Source organism: Chiloscyllium punctatum, chromosome 3, assembly GCF_047496795.1.
Source record: "Chiloscyllium punctatum isolate Juve2018m chromosome 3, sChiPun1.3, whole genome shotgun sequence".
NCBI classification, from domain to species: domain Eukaryota; kingdom Metazoa; phylum Chordata; class Chondrichthyes; order Orectolobiformes; family Hemiscylliidae; genus Chiloscyllium; species Chiloscyllium punctatum.
In genome coordinates this window covers 42,199,804-42,222,091 of record NC_092741.1, presented here as the reverse complement: position 1 = coordinate 42,222,091, position 22,288 = coordinate 42,199,804, and the positions used below count along the sequence as shown (strand labels likewise).

General features: G+C 39.9%; 1 protein-coding gene across 1 annotated transcript in view; it reads right to left on the bottom strand.

Annotated features, from left to right (window-relative positions):
- The window catches only part of ak9 (adenylate kinase 9), a 267,579-nt gene that overhangs the window by 217,384 nt on the left and 27,907 nt on the right, over positions 1-22,288 (bottom strand). The window contains exons 8-10 of the mRNA XM_072552101.1: positions 9,738-9,860; positions 9,508-9,582; positions 3,789-3,890 (exon numbers count right to left, since the gene is read on the bottom strand). Of these exons, the coding sequence (XP_072408202.1) occupies positions 3,789-3,890; positions 9,508-9,582; positions 9,738-9,860 (300 nt within the window). The remainder of the gene's footprint in view (positions 1-3,788; positions 3,891-9,507; positions 9,583-9,737; positions 9,861-22,288) is intronic.

Below are 22,288 nucleotides of genomic sequence, written 5' to 3'. Positions count from 1 at the left end.
TTGTTTAATGAAGGATGTAAAAGCACTGAAAGAGTCTGAAAAGGTTTACTGGACTAATACCTGAAACAGGCAGGGTGTCTTATGACATAAGATTGAGCAAGCAAGGCTTGATCAGCTGAAGTCCAGATTAGAGTGGTGCTGATAAAGCACAGCAGGTCAGGCAGCATCCAAGGAGCAGGAAAATCAATGTTTCAGGCAAAAGCCCTCCATCAGGAATGATGAAGCCTTTGATCAGCTGAAGTCAGGGGTAAGAGTGACTTATAGAAACTGTGAGGTAAGGTGGGGGATTTACATATATTTTAATATTATTTATTTTTCAGTTCAGATTTTTGAATTTTGAACTTGTGGAAAATTAGTTTTCTGTATGTCTCAAGGGATTTAATGTTTAACTTAATCAACTTCTGTAGCCATGGTGATTTCTTTCAAAGCACAGTGAGAGTGAAAGACTTTCTGGTGAGAAGTGGATTTTTGTTAACATTGGGAGAATTTACAAGCAAAAAAAGTAAACAGTTCAGTGTATTTAGCTTTCGTTAGAAGGTTCAGGAATTTATTTTTGGGCTTAGAGGAAACAACCATAGCCTCGAAAACAGCTTTTTAGCTTCAGTTTATAGGGAAGATCTGCAGGGCTCTTTGTTGAAGGTGGATGTGTAAAGCAGTCATGTGTAAAGAGTGAAGATAATTTAGAATTGTTAAAAATAGGCAGAAAAACTTTCATAAAAGTTCTAGACCAGAAGTATTTGGTTAAAAGCCTGAAGGACTTATTTGAAGCTGCGATAGTTCAAGCTCAGTTATAAGAAAGCTTCAGCAAGAGGCTAGCAGATTCCAATTATCAGCTTTGAAACCACAGCTGAGTGAAATCCTAAGTGGGATAGGGAAGTTCATTCTCTCTTGTTTTATTACTGCAATAGAATACCAGTTGGATTAATGAAATCGTATGTAAATGTGTGATATGTAAATAGTTTGGTTTATTTCATTATAGTTTTATTTCTTTTGCATAAGAAGCTTCTGTTTTATTGCTAAATCCAAATCTACAATAATGTATGGTTGCACTTCAGTGAAAGACCATTTTATTAAAATTTTTTAAAAGTCATCGATTAAGCCAGATTTCAGTCTGGGATCTGACTTGTCCACTAATAATGTTAGCCGAGATCATTATAAAACATAGAACATAGTAGACCATTTGGCCCATCAAACCCATTCCACCACTCAATATGACCGTGGCTGGTCCTCTACCTCAACGCTTTTTTTTCTTGGTCTCTCGCTCTCTCTCCATATCCCTTGACATCTTTCGAAATAGAGTTAATTCTTTCTTAATAATAATCGCCCCCCCAGCCTTCTCTCTGAAGAAATTTCCTTCATCTCAAACTGAAATGTCTGTGTATCATGAAACTTGCCTGTCATTCTGGATTCTATAGACCCACATCACTCCCTCCCTCAAACCCCTAGCCATGTAAAACATAATCCCTGTATCCAGTCTGTCTAGCCCTGTCAGAATTGGATATACTTCTCCTCTCACTCTTCTAAACGCTAGTGAATATAGGCCCAGTCAACCTAATCTCTCCTCAAGCAAACTTGTCATCCCAGGAATCAGACTGCTTAACATTTGCTGCATTCCCTCCATGTTGTCTATATTTTTCTGAGGTAAAAAGTCCAAAACTGCACACAGGACTACAGGTGAGGTCTCACTAAGATTTACATATTTCGGTATTCAAATGCTTATGCAATGAAGGCAATATAACATTTGCCTACCTAATTGCTTGCTGCACTCACAAGTTTGCTTTAAATGACTAGTCTACCAAGGACACTCAAGTTCCCTTTCAAAATCCATCACCATTTAACAATAAGTCTTTCATTCTATTTTTCCTACCAAACTCAACAACTTTACATTTGTTCACATTGTATTTTATCTGCTTTGTACTTGCCAACTCACTCAACTTATCTTAACCATTCTAAAGCCTTTTGACATCTTCTTCATCACTTCCATCGAATGTCATGTCATCAACAAACATGGAAATATTATAATTAATCCCTCATTGAAAACATTGATATATTATGCAAATAGTGAAAAGCTGAGGCCCTGTGGTACCATACTTGTCACTGCCTTCTATTCTAAAAATTACAAATTTATTCACCCTCTCTTTTGCTTGTCTGCGAATCAATTCTCATTCATGCTATTATACTACCATCAATACTATGTGTTTTAACTTTGCACAAGAACCTCTTAACTGGGACTAAAAGGGTAAATGCTGTGAGGACATTTCTCTTCATGGGAAAATATAGGACCAAAAAGATCTCAGAATGTTAATTTAAGACTGAGAAGAAAAAAATATTTTCTCAGCAGGTTTTGAGTCATTGGAACTTTTTGCCACAGAGAGTTATGGAGCAGAGTCCTTGTGTTGTATTGAAGGCTGTGACAGATATATTTCAGATTCCCAATGCCATAAAACAAAACAGAAAGACAAAAATCAAGGAAAACTTCTGTTATTTTTAAAAGCACTAAATGTAGATTAAGAGAAATATGTGGTAAAGAACTGCTCAGCCCGTGTGCCAGCCGATCACAGATTTATGAAGAAATTGTATGTGTCTAATTCATCACACTTTGAAAGTATATAAGGGTTTTAGAGATGATTCATTTACAAGAATGGTTCCAGGAAGATTGAACCTCGGCGATTTTAATAGATTGTAGGTTGATCTTCTTAGAAAAGAGAAGGTTCAATTAACATTTGACGAAGTATTGAAAGCAGGAGGGATCTGGCATAAATAGAGATAATCTGTTTCCATGTGAAAAGATGAGAACCAGGGAGCACAAAATTAAAGTGATTGATAAAAGAATCAGTGGTGACATGCAGAAAGACTCTTACATGTAATTGGTCATTAAGATCCACAATGTACCAAATGAGAATGAAACAGAGGGAGATACAATAAAGTTTATAAAAGGGAATTGAGTAAGTATCTAAAAGGAATATATTTGCAGAGTGAATGAAAAAGGGATAACTGAGTTGCTCTTGCTGAGGACCAGCAAGGTCATTATATGCCAAATGATCTTTTTCTAAACTGTAACCATTCTTCCAACATCTGGGAAAAACACTCTTTCGGTGGGTTAGGTAAAATATAGACATTTCAAATCACAAGAATAAAGTTCAAAGAAATAACATCATATTGTACCAGAATGTGACTTTACCATGACTGCTATAAAGAAAATCAGAGAAGAGCACTATCTGTTACATATATTTAGATAGAATTATGTCTCAATGCAAATTACCCCGACAATGAAATTACTCAAGAATGGACAGAACATGTAGGAGTAAGGGATGATTTAATGGGGGCACAATATATAGATCAAATTTTAGAAATGAAAAGAAACAAAACTGAAAACAGCATTCATGCATATTTTAAGCCAAGACATTTTTTTGTGCAACAAGGCATCAAGCAGAAGGCCATCGATTTTCTCAGTAATCCAAGTTTTGCTGACAACTGAGATTAACATACAAAATAAATTTATCAACAAATGTTTGTGGATATATACAGTGAACAAAAAGTCCGTTCTGAAAAATAAGATACAACCTTGTAAGCATGTTATTCTTTAGCATGAAGGCCTTTTCATGAACCATTTGCAGCACTTTCTCCCATGGCAAATGTACCTATATTAATCTATGGTAGTGATGCCAGGGGTAGCAATGCTTGATGTGAAGGTGAATGGAGAATTCAAAATAAATTGAAAAAGAAATTAAGAAACTAGTTCAACTCTTAAATAGAACATTACTGTTCCTCCTAAATAGATTGCTCACATCATCAATTTCTTCTGGAATTTCTTCTTCCTCTTCTTCATATAGAGGTTGTACTGGAGCTGCAGGTTGTAGACCCAGGAATTCCAACTTGTACATCACTGACTAAAGAATAAAGAGAAAGAAAACTCCTCAAAAAGCATATTTAAAAAGAAATATTGTATTGAACACATACAACTTTCAATTACAAACAACTACATTAATGATCTGCACATAAAACATATTTTATAACTTGTATCTGCATTAAAGATGAATTAAAATAAACACTTTAACTTTTCATTAAGACTTTTTGAAATCCTCAAAATTATTCCTAATGTTATATTCTAATACAGTGAAAACAGGACAGCAGAAAATGCTAAAATTATGGGAAAAACAGATTAATGCAGAATAAGATATTCATCATAAGTAATGATAAATAGGGGGAAAATAAAGTCGTAGTGAGCATAAGAAAATGAGGTAACAGGACCAAAGAACTTTATGTTCTTCATTTCTAGGTAAAATTGCATATTTTTTTCAATAGATCAAGGTTAATGTTATTGAAGTAAACTATTCTACATGCTTTGGATAATTTAATCTATGTCATATTGTATTTTATTTTTCAGTTTGAACTGAGATGAAACTTTCGAAAGCACTTTGATGGGGAGTAGGGATTTCTCTAAACTCAGTAGCAATCAAATGAGTAAACTGTGGCTAGATTGATTGTATGCTCATTTCTGAATTGTGTCATGAATTCAAGTATGAGCCTAGGGTTTTGAGCATAACTATCTCAATAACATGCTAGTGCAATACTGATGATATGCTGCACTGTCTGAGATGGTGTTTTTCACATCAAAGTTGAACTGAAACATCAATTGTCCATCTGGACTTAAAAAATTCTATTGAGATTTTACAAATATTTGCCCCTTAAGCAAAGTCACTAAAGAACAAAATATCAGGACATTAATCTCAATGCTCTCTATGGTACCTCATCGTGTGCAATTGGTTGCCACATTTTCCTACTTTACAATAGTGACTACACTTAAAAAATACTTCATTTCCTGTCAAAATCTCCAAGTCCTTCTCCTTTCATGGTTAGCTTTTAGTTTCAAACTCTACCAGACATTACTGAGTTGTTTCCCTGAAATTACTGTTCTAAAATGGGGTAGAATATATTTACTTTAAAAAGCAATTGACTACATCTGATATAAATGACAATTAACCTATTGCTCTTTTGAACAATAAATGAGTAGAATGTTAAGTGGAGGTTGTGGTCAGATGGCCAGCAGCAGAAATAGCTGCTAGACTGGTTAAGAGTTACAGTGAGATAGTGAGGACTACAGATGCTGGAGATCAGAGTTGAAAAGTATGGTGCTGGCAAAGCACAGCCAGTCAGGTAGTATTCGAGGAGCAGGAGAATAAATGTTTTGAGCATGAAGTCTTCATCAGGAATGAGGGGAGGGAGAGCGCAAGGGGACTGAGAGATAAATGGGAGGGGGTGGAGCTAGGGTAAGGTAGCTGGGAATGCGATAGGTAGATGAAGGTGAGGGGTGATTGTGATAGGTCAGAGAGGAGGGTGGAGCAGATCGGTGGTAAGAGAGATGGACAGATCGGACCGTTCAAGAGGGCAGTGCTGAGTTAAAGGGTCTGGATCTGGGATAAGGTGGGGGCAGGGGAAATGAGGAAACTGGTGAAATCAACATTGATCCCATGTGGTTGGAGGGTCCCAAGGCAGATGAAGAGGCATTCTTCCTCCAGGCATCAGGTGGCTAGAGTTTGGCGGTGGAGGAGGCCAAGGACTTCATGTCCTTGGTGGAATGGGAAGCTGAGTTGAAGTGCTCAACCACAGGGCAGTGAAGTTATTTAGTGCATATGCCCCAGGGATGTTCTCTGAAACATTCTGCAAGTTGGTGTCCTGTCTCCCCAATGTAGAGGAGACCACATTGAGAGCAACGGACACAGTAGATGATGTGAGTGGAAGTACAGGTAAATCCCTTCCACATCTGAGAAGGCCAGAAAGGATCCTTCCACATCTGACCTCCATCTCATCTGCTCCCAGGAGGACCAATTCCACCATAGAACATACCAGGTGGCCTCCTTCTTCAGGGACTGCAATTTCCCCTCCCATGTGGTCAACGATGCCCTCCAGCACATCTTCCCACACCTCTGTCCTTGAACCTCACCCTCCAATTGCAACAAGGACATAACGCCCCCCATGTCCTCACCTTCCACCCCACCAACCTCCGGAAACAACGCATCATCCTGCACTATTTACACCACCTACAAACAGACCCCACTATTTTCCTCCCCACCCCTATGTGTGTTCTGCAGAGACCATTCCCTTTGCGACTCCTTTGTTAGCTCTACGTCCCTCAACAACCCACCTTCAACTCCCGGCACCTTCCTTTGCCACCGCAAGAAGTGCAAAACCTGCACCCAAACTCCACCCCCTCCCCCCCCCCCCCCCCCCACCACCTCCACCACCACCAACCTCTGTCCCAGGCCCCAAAGGATCCTTTCACATCCAACAGAGATACTTCCACACAGTTCACCTACTGTGTGTATTGCTCTCAATGTCTCTTCTACATTGGGGAGACAAGACATCAACTTGTGGAATGTTTCAGAGAGCATCTCCGGGACACTTGCACTATACAACTGCACCACCCTATGGCCGAACACTTCAACTCCCCCTCCCACTCCACCAACGACATGCAAGTTTTTCGCATCTTCCAAAGGAAATGCAGAACCTTGAGTTTCTCAAATTGTAGAATTTTTGGTTGAAACTCAAATAAAATTGGAATAAGTTAAATTGAGAATTTTTAAACAGTCATTGACAGAATGCGAATGAGTCTGCCTTGCCAGCATTTACTGCCCAACTTGAAGACAAAGAACCATGAAGCAAGAACTACATGGAGAACAAATGTTGGCCACTTTATTCAAATTGGGGCAGTATTTGATTCAAGCCAAAGTTACACAATAAGATTTAGGGTTGAGTGTGGATTAAGTAAAGTAAGATTAAGTGAAGTTAAATAAAGTGAGTTAAACTTGAAGTTGTTAGATGAAAGAAGATGCAAATGTAGCAATGAATGTTTTATATTAAGTACTAAACTTTAACTCTAAGTATAGAAGGGTTTATTTAATTAAGTTCTGAGTCAGTCCCCAGCCTTTTATTCATCACACAAGGGGAGAATATCTGGGTAAAGAACTGAGTCTTACTTTTCAGGCAACTGGGGAATTTTACAAGCCCTCTACTCAGCTGGGGCATGTAAAATTCAGCCATGGTTTGAAAGAAAATATTACCAAGTGTTTCTCAAATTGTCAAATTTTTGGTTGAAACTCAAATAAAAATGGAATGATTTAAACTGAGAATTTTTAAACAGTCATTGATAGAATGTGAATATGTCTGCCATGCCAGCATTTACTGCCCATCTTGAATCACCTTTGAGAAAGTGGTGGCAAGCTGCCTTCTTGAATTGCTTCAGGCCCCATTTCCTGTAGATGGACCCTGAATCTATTAGGGAAGGCGCTGCAAGATTTTGTTTTATTAGATTACTTACAGTGTGGAAACAGGCCCTTCGGCCCAACAAGTCCACACCGACCCACCGAAGCGCACCCACCCAGACCCATTCCCCTACATTTGCTCTTAACACTACGGGAATTTAGCGTGGCCAATTCACCTAACCTGCACATTTTTGGACTGTGGGAGGAAACCGGAGCACCCGGAGGAAACCCACGGAGACACGGGGAGAATATGCAAACTCCACACAGTCAGTCGCCTGAGGCGGGAATTGAACCCAGGTCTCTGGCGCTGTGAGGCAGCAGTGCTAACCACTGTGCCACCGCGCCGCCCACCTGAGTGATGACTGAGTGATGTTTTGACTTTTGACTGAGTGATGTTGAAAGAAGAGACCCGGGTTCAATTCCCGCCTCAGGCGACTGACTGTGTGGAGTTTGCACGTTCTCCCCGTGTCTGCGTGGGTTTCCTTTCGGGTGCTCCGGTTTCCTCCCACAGTCCAAAGATGTGCAGGTCAGGTGAATTGGCCGTGCTAAGTTGTCCGTAGTGTTAGGTAAGGAGTAGATGTAGATGAAGGGGTATGGGTGGGTTACGCTTCGGTGGGGCGGTGTGGACTTGTTGGGCCGAAGGGCCTGTTTCCACACTGTAAGTAATCTAAAAAAAAAAAAATTATGATATGCTTCAAAGTCACGATGGTAAGTGACACAGAGGGCTTGGTGTTCCAAATATCTGCTGCCCTCGTCCTTCTAGACAGTACTGCGAATTCTGTAATGATGATGCCATTATCACCAAAGGCTGAAACATAGACTGACTCTTGGAAATGGCCATTGTCTCGTGCTTGTGTAGCATGCATATTCCTTGTCACTTTTCAAATTAAGCCTGGATACCATGTTGCACTTGGAAATGAAACTTTCATTATCTTAGGAGCTGTGAATGGTGCGAAACATTGAGGAATCATCAGCAAATATCCTCACTTCTGACCTTATGATGGAGGAGATTTCATTGATGAAGCAGCTGAAGATGATTGGGCCTAAGATATTACCCTGAGCTACTTCTGCAGGGATGTCCTGGAATTGGAAATGTGAAATCAGAACTTTGTCCCCACGAGCACTGTGCAAGTCACTCTTAGCGATACCATCATGGACAGCTGCAATGATGGCATGCAGATCGGTGAGGATGAAGTATGTTTTTCCCTCTTGTTGGCTCCTTTACCATCTGCCATAGATCAAAATTAGCACCTATGACCTGAAGGATCCAACCAATTCAATCAGCAGTGCTGCTGCCAAGTCACTCTTTGTGATGCACATTGAAATCCCCATCACCTAGAGTATATTAGCAGCCTTGCTACTCTCAGTATTTCATGGAGGAGCACTAATTCAGCAGCTGTGGAAAGATAATATGTGGTAATCAGCAGGATGTTTCCTTGCCCATGCCTAACCCAATTCAATGAGTCTTCATAATGTCTGGAGTCACTATTGAGGATTTTCAGGGCAACTCCGTTCCAACTATATACTATTGTGCCTCCAACTCTGCAGATTCTGTCCTGCCAATGAAACAGGATATACCTAGGGATGGTAACAGTGGTACCTGGGACATTATGTGTAAGATCTGATTCTGTGAGTATGATTATGCCAGGCTGTTGCTTAAATAGCCTGTGAGACAGCTCTCCCAACTTTGGCACTAGCTCCTCCATATGTTAGTGAGAAGGACTTTGCAGGCCTGGCCATTTTCCCCTTTATCTTTTGCGAGCCTAAGTCAATGACAGGTAGTCTGTTTAGTTTCAATTCTTTGTTGAGTCTTCATAATGATTGTTACAATAGAGGACAGTTGAGAGTCCACCACTTGCTGTGTGTCTGGAGTCACATGTAAGCCAGACAAAGTGAGATCGGCAGATTTCCCTGTCTGAAGGACAGTAGTGAAATGGACTTTTCTGCCAGTTGGTAATGGCTTCATGATCATCACAAGACTCTTAATTCCAGAGAAGAATTTCACCATCTGCAGTGTGGGATAAAAAACCCTCATCCATGCATTTTGAAATAGGGAAAACATTTGCAATGTTGAAATTTGTCAATAAAGGACTCTCAAGTATGAATTCCTAATGAGTGAAGTAGCTTCTTTACTGCTGCACTTTAATCTTCTGACTTTACCACACTTCAAATTGTTGATATTGAATTATTTCAAAACAGCTTAAAAACATGATATTGTTAAAATGCTCGATCATAATTTTCTTACCGCAAACAATTCATGTGGCTTGTTATTTCCATCCAATTCTATCAAATTTTGTTGATCATGATCAGCCATATAATCCTGTACAGATGTAGATATATAAAAATACGTGTAGAGAAATACATAATTGTATTATAAATAAGAATGTAAAAATATAAGAAGAACACCGGTGTTTTAACACCTGTAGTAATAAAATGTCAAGCTAAGTCTAAAAGCTTGATGAAGTTATTTCTTACCTCTAAAAGCCTCAACATTTTGTCTTTATATAGGGCAACATGTTTCTCAATAGTTGTCCGAAGATCTTCAGGTCTTCTCACTAAACGTGCAACAAGGCCTGGGTCAACATCTGAAACCTCAGCCTAATTTCAAACATTGAGAAAATATATTTCATTGATGCATTTCACTTTAAAATGATCTTTAATAAAATGTGGTTAGATCCTGCAGAGAAGAACTGCTAAGTAATATCTGGGACAAAAAAGACCTGTAACAGTTAAATAACTACAACATCATATGACAATATGACAATATGTTTTATGTAGAAATATACTTTTTTTGTACACAGTATGAGATCTTAGCATGACATCTTATGCAACTATTCTTTCAGTGGGTGCTTGTGTCCCCCAAACATAAACAATTTCTAATAAGACAGACAAAATGTAAACCAACAATAAATACCACCAGGTTACTGTTTCACCAGCTTACTTCAAATACTGTAATCATCTGACGTATGTATCCTATTTTCAATGCTAGGTTTAGAAAAATATAAATTTTGTTCCCAACAAGAATAAAAACTCACCTTCAGATCAAGGTAGGCAAGGGGACAAGGGTTATTCTGATGCTGTAAATAGTTTTCCCGTGTTCGTTGGCTAAAAGAATTCAGACAAATGATGAACACATCCTAGTTTGCTAGCCCCAGAAACACTGGTCTGAATCTTAAGGCAGTCCATATGAGGGTCAGTCTGCATCAGGAAGCTGTCTTTTTCATGTGAACGATGGACCAGAAGAGATTGAAAGAAATTGTAAAATCAAAAATAAAGGTGAAGGTAGGATTGCAGGTTAGCGATGGGAGTTGATTGTTATCAGAAATAATAGGAAGAGACAAAATGTGTGGTCATATTGTACTATTTCAACCAGAGTGGATAGTGTGGAACCAGTAGATGTATTGTGTTTGGACTTTCACAATGTGTTTGACAAGGTAGCTCACAAAAGATTAAGTCATAGGATAACAGCCAAAGGTGTTGAAAGTAGTAAATTGACAGGGGTAGAAAATTGGTTCATGGGCAGAAATCAGCGAGTGGGGACAAGTGGTCCTTTTTCAGTGTAGTGACCTGTGACATGTGGGGTTGACAGGGATCAGTGCTGGGTCTGAAATTGTTTACAATGTATATTAATAACTTGGAGGAAAAAAGTGAATATATTGTATGTTACGACATGGAGTAAACTCTCCTGCTTAAATTAAAACCAGCAACACAGAAAAGATTTATCCCGTGCAGTAATCTGTAAATGTTCAATCGGCCAAGAACTATGTAAAGTAAAAATTAACAACTTTATTTCTTATAGTATAACTAATTAACTAACTGATTAACTAACCACTACTTTCAATTTCTTTCTCTAACCTATCTTTTACCTTCCCTTCTCTCATACTAGTTCGATAAAACTCCCAAATAAGATTACAAAATAACACTTCTTTTCTCAAAACCAGGCAGCTGTAGGTTCTTGTCTTTGGATTTTACTGCATCATCTTTTATCCTTGTTAGGAATTTCTGCATCGCAAGTTACTGATCAAAAATGTACTTTTAAAAGAGATGTTTTTCAAGCAGTCAGGTATATGTTAGGATTGGCAGTTCTCCTCTCAACTGTTCAAATGTCCCCCAGTCTTATACCCCAGAGCATCAGATTGTGTCATTGGATTTTAAGATTGTTAATATACGCAATTCAAACTTGACTGGAAATTGGAATTTTTATCAAGGTATAATTTAAACTGATTAGCCTAATTCAAATTTGTTTTTGTCTCCAGGCAACGAGTTACTTGAGTTGTTCAACCCAGTGTTACATACATTATTGCCTTATTGAGAACACTTGGTGCTGTGCCTGGTAGATCTGCTGTTTTTAACACTCTTAAAGATACACTCACATCTTCATAACACCCCTCACCTTAAGAAAAAATGAACCATCATAATGAAAAGATGGCTTCTTTTTTTACCTTTTAAACACATTACCCTAACATACCGATTATTTTCATATAAGTTCACCTTAACGTCTTCCTATATATCTATATATTTACATAAAACATTAAATAAAGACAAATCTCATCTAAACTCTATCAGTTAAACCCGCCATAACGTGCCTGCAATTACATTGTTCCGACCCGCAACATGCTTGATTTTTAAATTAAAAGCCTGTAATATAAGACTCCAACAAAATAGTTTCATATTCTTATCGTTAAAACGTTCTAAGAATGGAAGCTGATTGTGGTCACTGTACACAACTGTCTCTGATACATTGTTCATGACATACACATGCTGTAAGGCAGTTCCTTTTCGATTGTGGAGTATTTCCTATGGCGAATGTTGATCTTCTTCGAAAAGTAACCAACTGGGAGTTCAATCCCATCCTCATCTTCCTGTAGGAGTACAGCTTCAGCTCCAAAGTCACTAGCATCAATGGTGACTTTAAAAGGCTTTGAAAAGTTTGGTGTAACTAAAATTGGTTTGGTGGTTAATATTGATTTCAAATGGTCGAATGCCTCCTGGCAGTGTTCTGTCCACCGAAACTTTGTGTTCTTCTTCAGCAAATCAGTTAACGCTACCAATACACTGCTGAAGTTTGGAACAAACTTCCGATAGAATCTGCTAAGTCCTAAGAATCAAACCACCTCTTTCTTCGAAGTTGGCCATGGAAATTCCTCGATAGCCTTGGTCTTGGCATTTCATGGGGTCAACCTTCCATGACCGATGTTATGTCCCAAGAATGTCACTTCTGCTTTCGCGAATTCCGTATTATTTAAGTTTATCACCAATTTTGCTTCTCGTAGTCTTTCAAGGAGCTCTACCAACTGTACCATGTGATCTTTCCAGGACTCATTAAAAATCACTACATCATCCAAATAGACTGTACAGCTCTGTTTATGAATCTTTGGAATGTGGCGGGCACGTGCTTCAGTCCAAAGGGCAACACTTTAAACTGATAAAGCCCACTTGGGATTACAAACACAGAAATTTCTTTCGCCGTTTCTGATAAAAGTACCTGTCAGTAACCACACATCAAGTCCAACATCATGATGTAACTGGCTTGTCCGACTTTTTCAATATAGTCTTCCAATCTAGGAAATGGATAGGTGGCTAACTTTGTAACGACGTTAACCTTCCGATAATCTACACAGAATCGTTGAGTCCCGTCTGTTTTGGGAACTAAGATGATCGGTGATCTCCACTCACTCTGGCTTGGTTCAATGATGTTCTCGTCGAGCATGGCCTCCACCTCCATCTGGACCTATCTGGATTTGAGAGGATTAAGCCGATAGGGGTGTTGTTTCATCGGAGCATAATTCCCTACATTGACTTCATGTATAATAGCATTAGTCCTCCCCATCTGATTCTTACATATGTCCTTACACTGTCGTAACAAATCTTTCAACTCCATTCTATGCTCCTGAGGCAGATAGCTTACTAATCTATCCCACTCCTCCAAAATAGATTAATCTATTTTGAGGCACCTCAAAATCCATATCATCTGGATTTGATTCCTTACTCTGTAGGCCAGTAACTAACATATGTTTCTCCAGGTCTTTCTCTCTAGTGCAATATGTTCACATGACATACTCGATACCTTTTTTTTAATCTGGCATCTTCACTAAATAGTTCACCTGACTCAACTTTTTCTCAATTTGATAGGGACCACTAAACCTGGCTTTGAAGGGATCTCCTATCACATTGTCCCCTTGGGAAAACATCAGAGTCTCAGAGCTTTCACCTGCCACCTTCTTCATTCTTTACTGTGCCCTCTTTCGGTGCTGTTTAGCTAACTCACCTACTTGATTTAGTCTCTCCCTCACCTCCGATACATAATCTAAGTGTGAGATCTCCAATTGGTTCGGTCAATTTTGCTTTAATTAATTTCAAAGGGCCTCTCACTTCATGACCAAATATTAACTCAAAGGGACTGAAATGAGTAGATTCACTTGGGGCACCTGTAATGGCAAAGAATACGAATGGGATACCTTTATCCCGATCATTCGGGTAATCCTGACAGTATGCTCTCAACACGGTCTTCAAGATCTGATTCCACCTTTCTACAGCTCCCTTGGGATTCAGGATGGTACACATTGGATTTAAAGTGCTGTATATCTAAGCTATCCATAACCTCCTTAAACAGTCTTGCAGTAAAATTTGACCTTTGGTCCGACTGAATCTCTCCGGGTAGTCCATACCATGTGAAGAAAGCTACTAACTCCTCTACCACCATTTTTGCGTTTCATACCTACGGTTATGCATTGGATCCAACGGTAGACCACAGTGAGGGAGCAGGGGGGCTATGTATATTGGTAGTGTGGAAGATGCTGAGAAGAATCAAGGTAAATGATTTTGTTTGAATGTACTTTGATAACAGGCATTTCATTTAGTTACATTGCTTTGGTGCCTGATATATGTCACAAGGACATGTAGCGAACAAAATGTGCTTATTAGAGTTTCATTTTATTGTTCATTTTTCCATCCTGAGGCATGATGCTCTGATATATTGTTTCATTATTGATTTCACAAGTACTTGTGGTTCTTGCTTCCATCCTGTCCTCTACCTGGCTTTCTTTCTCGTCAGCAATGACTCCCTCATAAGTTGCAATTACTTTTATGTACCTTGTTTTAAGTACTCATCATCCATGTACTTACAATTGAAAGCTTCGCAATTGACCCAGTCATGTTCTGTGCAGCTATTCACACAGAGGTTCGCTTATAACACCTTGGCCTCTCTTCTCTTTACCTAATCCAAGGCTACTGCAAATTGTTGTAACTTTAACAGAGAGGAGGTAGCTCAGCATAAGTTTTTTTTTGTTTTAATTCATTCATGGGATGTGGGCAAAGCTGGGCCAGTATTGATATGCATCCCTAGTTGCTCTTGGGAAGGTGGTGGTGAAGTGCCTTCTTGAACAATTATAATCCATGTGCTGTAGGTAGACCTACAAAACCATTAAGGAGAGAGTTCCAGGATTTTGACCCAGTGATACTGAAGGGACAGTGATATATTTCAAAGTTGGATAATGAGGAACTTGCAGTTGGGGTGTTCCCACGTATTTGCTGCCCTTATCTTTCTAGATGGAATTGATTGGGAGTTTGGAAAGAGCCTTGGAGAATTTCTATAGTGCTAGACAGGCTTTGTAAAGTCAGGGAGGTACATTATTCACTGCAGGAGTCATAGCCTCTGACCTGCTCTTATCACCAAACTATTTCTGTGTCAAATACAGATGAGTTTCAGATCAATGATAACCCGAAGATGTTCATAGTAGGGTATTCAGTGATGGTAACACCATTCAATGTGAAGAGACAATGGTTAGATTCTGTCCTGTTGGAGAATGTTCTTGCCTTTCATTTGTGTGCCATGAATGTTACTGACCACTGTTGCACACAAGCCTGGTTTTGGGGCAGCACAGTGGCTCGGCAGTTAGCACTGCTGCCCCAGTGCCAGGCACCTGGGTTTGATTCCAGCCTCAGGCAACTGTCTGTGCAGAGTTTGCACATTCTCCCTGTGTCTGTGTGGGTTTGCTCTCACAGTACAAAGATGTGCAGGTTAGGTGCATTGGCTGTACTAAATTGCTCATAGTGTCCAGGGAAGTGCAGGCTAGGTGCATGAGCCCTGGGAAATGCAGGGTTACAGGGATGGGATAGAGGGATGGATCTGGGCAGAATGCTCTTTAGAGGGTCGATGTGGACCTGATGGGCCGAATGGCCTGCTTCTACACTGAAGGGATTCTATGAATATTAAGATCTTGCTGCATTTGGGCATGGACTGATTCAGTATCTAAGGAGCTGGAAACAGTGCTGAACATTGTGCAATCATGAACAAACATCCCCACGACTGACCTGATGGAGGGAAGGTCATTGATGAAGCAGCTGAATATGATTGGGCCTTAGGATACTATCCTGAGGAACTCCTGCAGAGATGACCTGGAGCTGAGCTGACTGACCTCCAACAAACACAACCATCTTCCTTTCTGCCAGATAAGACTCCAACCAAAAATCAGAAATTAAACATGGCCTTTCCTTGCTTTTACAGTTTTAAAGACTCATGGTACAGAATTTATGAATGCCTGGGACCCATTTTTGGGTCCCATCGATGCCCAATGATGCCTTTGTACACTTTGGGGAATGTTGTGTGTCAGTAACATGATTGCATTCTCAAAATATTCAGTAACTTGGGTAATGAGGCTAGTGCGTTTGATCACCACTTCAAATGTCAGACTGTTCACAGAAGCAAAAAGTCTTTGAATCCAAGATGAGTAGACAAGTTGGATCCATAATTAATGCCAAGGCACAAAAATAAAGGCATTTTATTGTTTGGTGAGTATTTTTTTTCCCTGATGAGAAGGCTGTTTCCACTAGGCTCAGTACTAGGTCTTTTGATCTTTCTGGTACATATATCAATGATTTGTTATTGAATGCAAGGGAACTGATTTTTAAAGATTGTATTTGATCCAAACGTTGGCTGTTTAGTTGACAATAAAGAAGAAAGAGGATGACTACAAGAATATGTATTGAACTAGCCAGATGAACTGAACATTGGCAATTAGCGTTCAGTCAGGAAAAGTGTGAAATAATGCATATGGTGTGCAAACTCCTGAAATTGACAAGTAAATAAGCTGGTCAAGAAAATATGTGGGATGTTTGCTTTTATTCACCAAGGTATAACTGAAGGAGTATAAAACACTAATTAGATCTCAGCTGGAGTACTGTATATTATTTTGGTCATTGAACATTAGTAAAGAAGTGATTGCATCGGACAGTAGAGATGAGATTTACAAGGATGTTGCCAAAAATGGAGAATTTTAGTTATGATAGAGGATTGGATAAGCGAAGGTTGTTTTCTCTGGAACAAAGGGGCTGAAGGGAGAGTTTTACTGAAGTTTATAAAATTTTGAAGTGTTAACATAAAAGAGATAAAAACGTTGTTTTCCCCTTGGTTGAAGGACCATAATCAGGGGATATGGATTTAAGGTAAGAGGTGAGAGTTTTTGAGTTTTAAGAGAAAATATTTCATCTAGAGTTGTTGGTGTCCTGGAGCTCACTGTCTGAAAAGTAAGGTGGATAAATCCCTGGGACCTGATCAGGTGTAGGAAACTAGAGAAGTGATTGCTGGGCCTCTTGCTGAGATATTTGTATCATCGATAGTCACAGGTGAGGTGCTGGAAGACTGGAGGTTGGCTAACGTGGTGCCAGGGAACTATAGACCAGTGAGCCTGACGTCGATGGTGGGCAAGTTGTTGGAGGGAATCCTGAGGGACAGGATGTACGTGTATTTGAGAAGGCAAGGACTGATAGGGATAGTCATCGTGGCTTTGTGCATGGGAAATCATGTCTCACAAACTTGACTGAGTTTTTTGAAGAAGTAACAAAGAGGATTGATGAGGGCAGAGCAGTGGATGTGATCTACGTGGACTTCAGTAACGTGTTCGACAAAGTTCCCCATGGGAGACTGATTAACAAGGTTTGATCTCACGGAATACAGGGAGAACTAGCCATTTGGATACAGAACTGGCTCAAAGGTAGAAGACAGAGGGTGGTGGTGAGGGTTGTTTTTTAGACTGGAGGCCTGTGACCAGTGGAGTGCCACAAAGATCGGTGCTGGGTCCTCCACTTTTCATCATTTATTTAAATCATTTGGATGCGAGCATAAGAGGTATTGTTAGTAAGTTTGCAGATTACACCAAAATTGGAAGTGTAGTGGACAGTGAAGAGGGTTACCTCAGATTACAACAATCTTAACCAAGTGGGCCATTGGGCTGAGAAATGGCACATGGAGTTTAATTCAGATAAATGCAAGGTGCTGCATTTTGGGAAAGCAAATCTTAGCAGGACTTATACACAATGGTAAGGTCCCAGGGGGTGTTGCTGAACAAAGAGACCTTGGAGTGCAGGTTCATAGCTCCTTGAAAGTGGAGTCACAGGTAGATAGGATAGTGAAGGTGGCGTTTGGTATGCTTTCTTTTATTGGTCAGAGTATTGAGTACAGGAGTTGGGAGGTCATGTTGCGGCTGTACAGGACATTGGTTAGGCCACTGTTGGAATATTGTGTGCAATTCTGGTCTCCTTCCTATAGGAAAGATGTTGTGAAATTTGAAAGAGTTCAGAAAAGATTTACAAGGATGTTGCCAGGGTTGGAGGATTTGAGCTATAGGGAGAGGCTGAACAGGCTGGGGCTGTTTTCCCTGGAGCGTTGAAGGCTGAGGGATGACCTTATAGAGGTTTACAAAATTATGAGGGGCATGAATAGGATAAATAGACAAAGTCTTTTCCCTGGAGTCGGGGAGTCCAGAATTAGAGGGCATAGGTTTAGGGTGAGAGGGGAAAGGTATAAAAGAGACTTAAGGGGCAACTTTTTCACGCAGAGGGTGGTACAAGTGTGGAATGAGCTGCCAGAGGAAGTGGTGGAGGCTGGTACAATTGCAATATTTAAGAGGCATTTGAATGGGTATATGAATAGGAAGGATTTGGAGGGATATGGGCCAGGTGCTGGCAGGTGGGACTAGAGTGGGCTGGGATATCTGGTCGGCTTGGATGGGTTGGTCCATGCTGTACATCTCCTTAATTCTATGATACTCCGTAATGGAATTGCCTCAGGAAATCTGGTAGACACACCCATTATGGTTAACAAGTACTGGTTCTCACATCTGGTTCTCGGGAGGGGACCTATACAATCATTTATAACCCACATGAAAGGTTCTTCAAATATGGGAATTGGCAACAAAGGTGCTGGATTTATTACCGCCTGTGGCTTACCTACCATTTGGCATGTATGACACGTACGGCAAAAACTAACTACATCCTTGTGCATTCCAGGCCAATAAAAATTTTTTGTACCTTAGTCTTGAGTTTTTGTTCCTCTAAGTGACCTCCTACAGGTAGTTCATGTGCTACCCATAAAACTTCTATATGCTACCAGCAACACAATCTAGTGTACTTCAGCCCATTTCTCCAGTGCATTAACGTACCTTGGTCTCTTTTTCCATCTGAGGATTCTATCTTTCAGATAATAACCCTCTGGAATATTCTCTGCCTCCTTTTCAGGGTATGCATCCACATATATAACTTTTATCTTATTGTCTTTCTGTTGCAAGTTCCGTCACCTTTCAGGAGTAAACACTTCTGTCTGATCCTCTGCCTGTTCAGGGTTTTCTTGCACCATTACATCAAACTGGCTTTCCGCTAACTGAACCTCAACTCCTTCAGCTTTCTCTTTACTTTTTCACTTCATGCTGGGACTTATGATAGTGGGATCTGGTTACTACACAGTCTGGGAAAATACCAGGATATTTCTGTTTTAACTCCTCAGTTTCTTGGTCTTCCTTGGGCTTCTCCATAACAAGATGTGTCACCCCCAGCTTGGATCCTGCCAAATTATTCCCAAGATCAAACTGAATTCCTGGAACTGATACTCTGTCAATCACTCCCATTGTAACTTCCCCAGTCTGAAGTTGGCACTCCAACCTGATCTTACATAGGGGAACACTAAATTGCTGTCCATCTATTCCACAAATTACCATACTCTCGGGTAACACATCAGAAAGGGTGCATATTCGCTCATCCCTTACAATTAGCGACTGGTTAGCTCCTGTATCTCTCAAAATTATAGCTTCTTGTCCTTCTCCCTCAGTTCTTTGTGAGTAAACTTTACCCACAGAGGTGAATTCTTTGCAGAGATCAGGTGCTAACCCCAAGGCTGCACACTCTCCTGCAGCTCCTCGGCTCTTCTTGGGGTCTCCTTTACTACCTTCACTAATGCCATTGGCTTAGCTTCTTTTACCACATCTTTTCCCACAGTGCCTTTCTTTAATGACCAGCACTGTGACTTTACGTGTCCCACTTTACCACAGTGGGAATACCTGAGGTCTTTCACCTCCTTTCCACCCTCTTGGGCTTCTTTTTTATCCTGTGGTAAATTCTTTCCCGTGTTCTCTACTCTTAGTTCAGTAATGTAAGATCTCCCATTCTCTCAACTTCCATCCCTCACAGGACAAAATTCTGGGTGGAAGCTTGTCTTATGCACCAGCATGTATGCATCTGCTAACTCTCCTACCCTTTTCACTTCCTGAACTTTTTGTTTTTCCACATGAATTCGTACCATCTCTGGAAGTGAGTTTTTAAATTCTTCCAGCAGAATAATCTCTCTAAGAAAGCCTCAAATGTCCAATCTATTTTCAAAGCACGCACCCATCCACCAAAGTGACTATGTTTAATTCTTTGGAACTCAACGTAAGTCTGACCTAGTTCCTTCTTTGTATTTCTGAAACACTGTCTATATGTTTCTGATACCAATTTAAAAGCATTTAAAATAGCCTGTTTAACCTCCTCATAATCTTTTGATACCTCTTCTGACAATGCGGCAAATACCTCACTAGCTCTGCCTACCAATTTAGTCTGAACTAGCATTACCCATAAATCCTCGGACTACTCCATCTGCCTAGCCAATTTTTCAAATGAAATAAAGAAAGATTCAACATCTTTCTCATCAAAATGTGGCAGAGTTTTTATGTTTATATATATATATATATATCTCACTACCTTCTCTTTTAATCTCCATCCTGTTAACTTCACTTTGCTAATTAAGTCGCAACTTCTCATGTTCAAATTCTCTCTCTCTTTCTCCCTCTTCTATCTCTCTCTCTTTCTTCTCTCCCTCTTTGCTCAGCCAAGAACCTTCTCTCTCTCTTTTTCCTCTCTCTCCTGTCTCCCTTTCTTCTTTCTTTCCCTTTCTCTCTCCCTCTCTCTTTCCTCTCTCTCCATCTTCTAACTCCATTTTCCTCAATTGTAATTTACGTTTTTCTACCTCTACTGCACTTGTCTGTTTCTCTGACACACCTAAGTGTTTGAGTAACCCCTTTACAATTTCAGCTTTACTTTTGTCCTTGGTTAAACCCGAATCTAACTTATTTGCTAATTCTAAAAGTATGTCCTTTTTCTTCCCTTCTTGGCAAATTTGAGAATCACCTTCAAATCCAGAACCTCTTTTGCAATTAGCAAGTTTTGTGAAGATTTTAGCTCAGGTTGAGGTTCTGGATGTAGGTTTGCTCACATGACACAATCCGATGCTCTGGGGTATAAGATGGGGGAACATTTGAACAGTTGAGAGGTGAACTGTCAATCATAGCATGTACCAAACTGCTTGAAAAAACATCTCTCTTAAAAGTAAATTTTTGATCAGTAATCTGTGACGCAGAAATTCCTAACAAGGATAAAAGATTATGCAGGAAGTTCCGAAGACAATAACCTCCAGCTGCTTGGTTTTGAGATAAGAAATGTTGTTTTGTAAATCTTAATTGGGAGTTTTATCGGATTAGTATTATAGAAGGGAAGGTAAAAGATAGGTAAGAGATTACTGCACAGTTGCTGGTTTTAAATTAAGCAGGAGGGTTTAACCTGTGTTGTAACAGTTTGGGAGTTCGGGTCCAGGATTTGAACTGGTTTGGACAGATTTGAACGGATTTGGGGGTACGAAAAATCCCAGCAGATTTAACCACTTGCAGGTTAGTTTCCTAGATCTTTAAATAAAATGCAGGTGAGACAATTCATTTAATTTCGGTGATTCGGGATTGATTAAATTAAAAATGAGAGAAATGGCTCTTAAAATTGCAAAGGTTTGCTCACTGAGCTGGAAGGCTCATTTTCAGACAATTCATCCGGAGACTCACTGAAGATGTTAGCCCTTATGGTGATGAAACATCTGAAAATGAACCTTCCAGCTCAGCGAGCAAACCTTTGAAATTTTAGAAGGATATGCGCTAAATGCAGGCAAATGGGGTTTGTTTATTTTGGGAAATTTGATTGGCATCAATGGGTTGGAACGAAGGGTCTGTTTCCATGCTAAATGACTCTATGACTCCCTAACTCAAAGTGACTTCAGCATACTTGTACATGAAACACAGAAAGCTAGCAGGTAATCAGGAAGGCTAATGGAATGTTGGCCATTATTTCAAGAGGGTGGGAGGATAAGAGTAAGGAGGTAATACTGCAACTGTACAAGGAAGTGGTGAGACTGTATCTAGAGTACGGTGTTCAGTTTTGGTCCACTTATTTACGGAAACAGAGAAGGTTCATTTGAATGATTCCTGGTATGGAGGGATTGTCTTCTGAGCAAAGATTGAATAAGTTGGGACTTTACTCACTGAAGTTTAAAAGAATAAGAGGTGATCTCATTGAAAAATATAGGGTTCTTAAGGAGCTTGGCTGAGTAAATGCATGCTTTGCTTCATGGGCAAGTCTAGAACCAGACGCCATAGTCTCAGGATAAGGGGACCCCAATTTAAGATGGAGATCAGGGAATTTCTTTTCTCAGAGGATTGTCAGTCCTTGGAATGCCTTGCCACAGAGAGCTGTGGGGAAGAGTCATCGCATACCTTTAAGGCTAAAATAGACTGATTCTTGATCAATAGGAGAATCAAGGGTTATAGGAAAAGGACAGGAAAGTGGTTATGAGGACTGTCGGGTTTGCCATAATTCCACTGAATCATGGAGCATGTTTGAAGGGCCTAAAGCATCTTTCTGTTCCAATTTCTTATGGTTTATAGTAATAAACTCCTGGT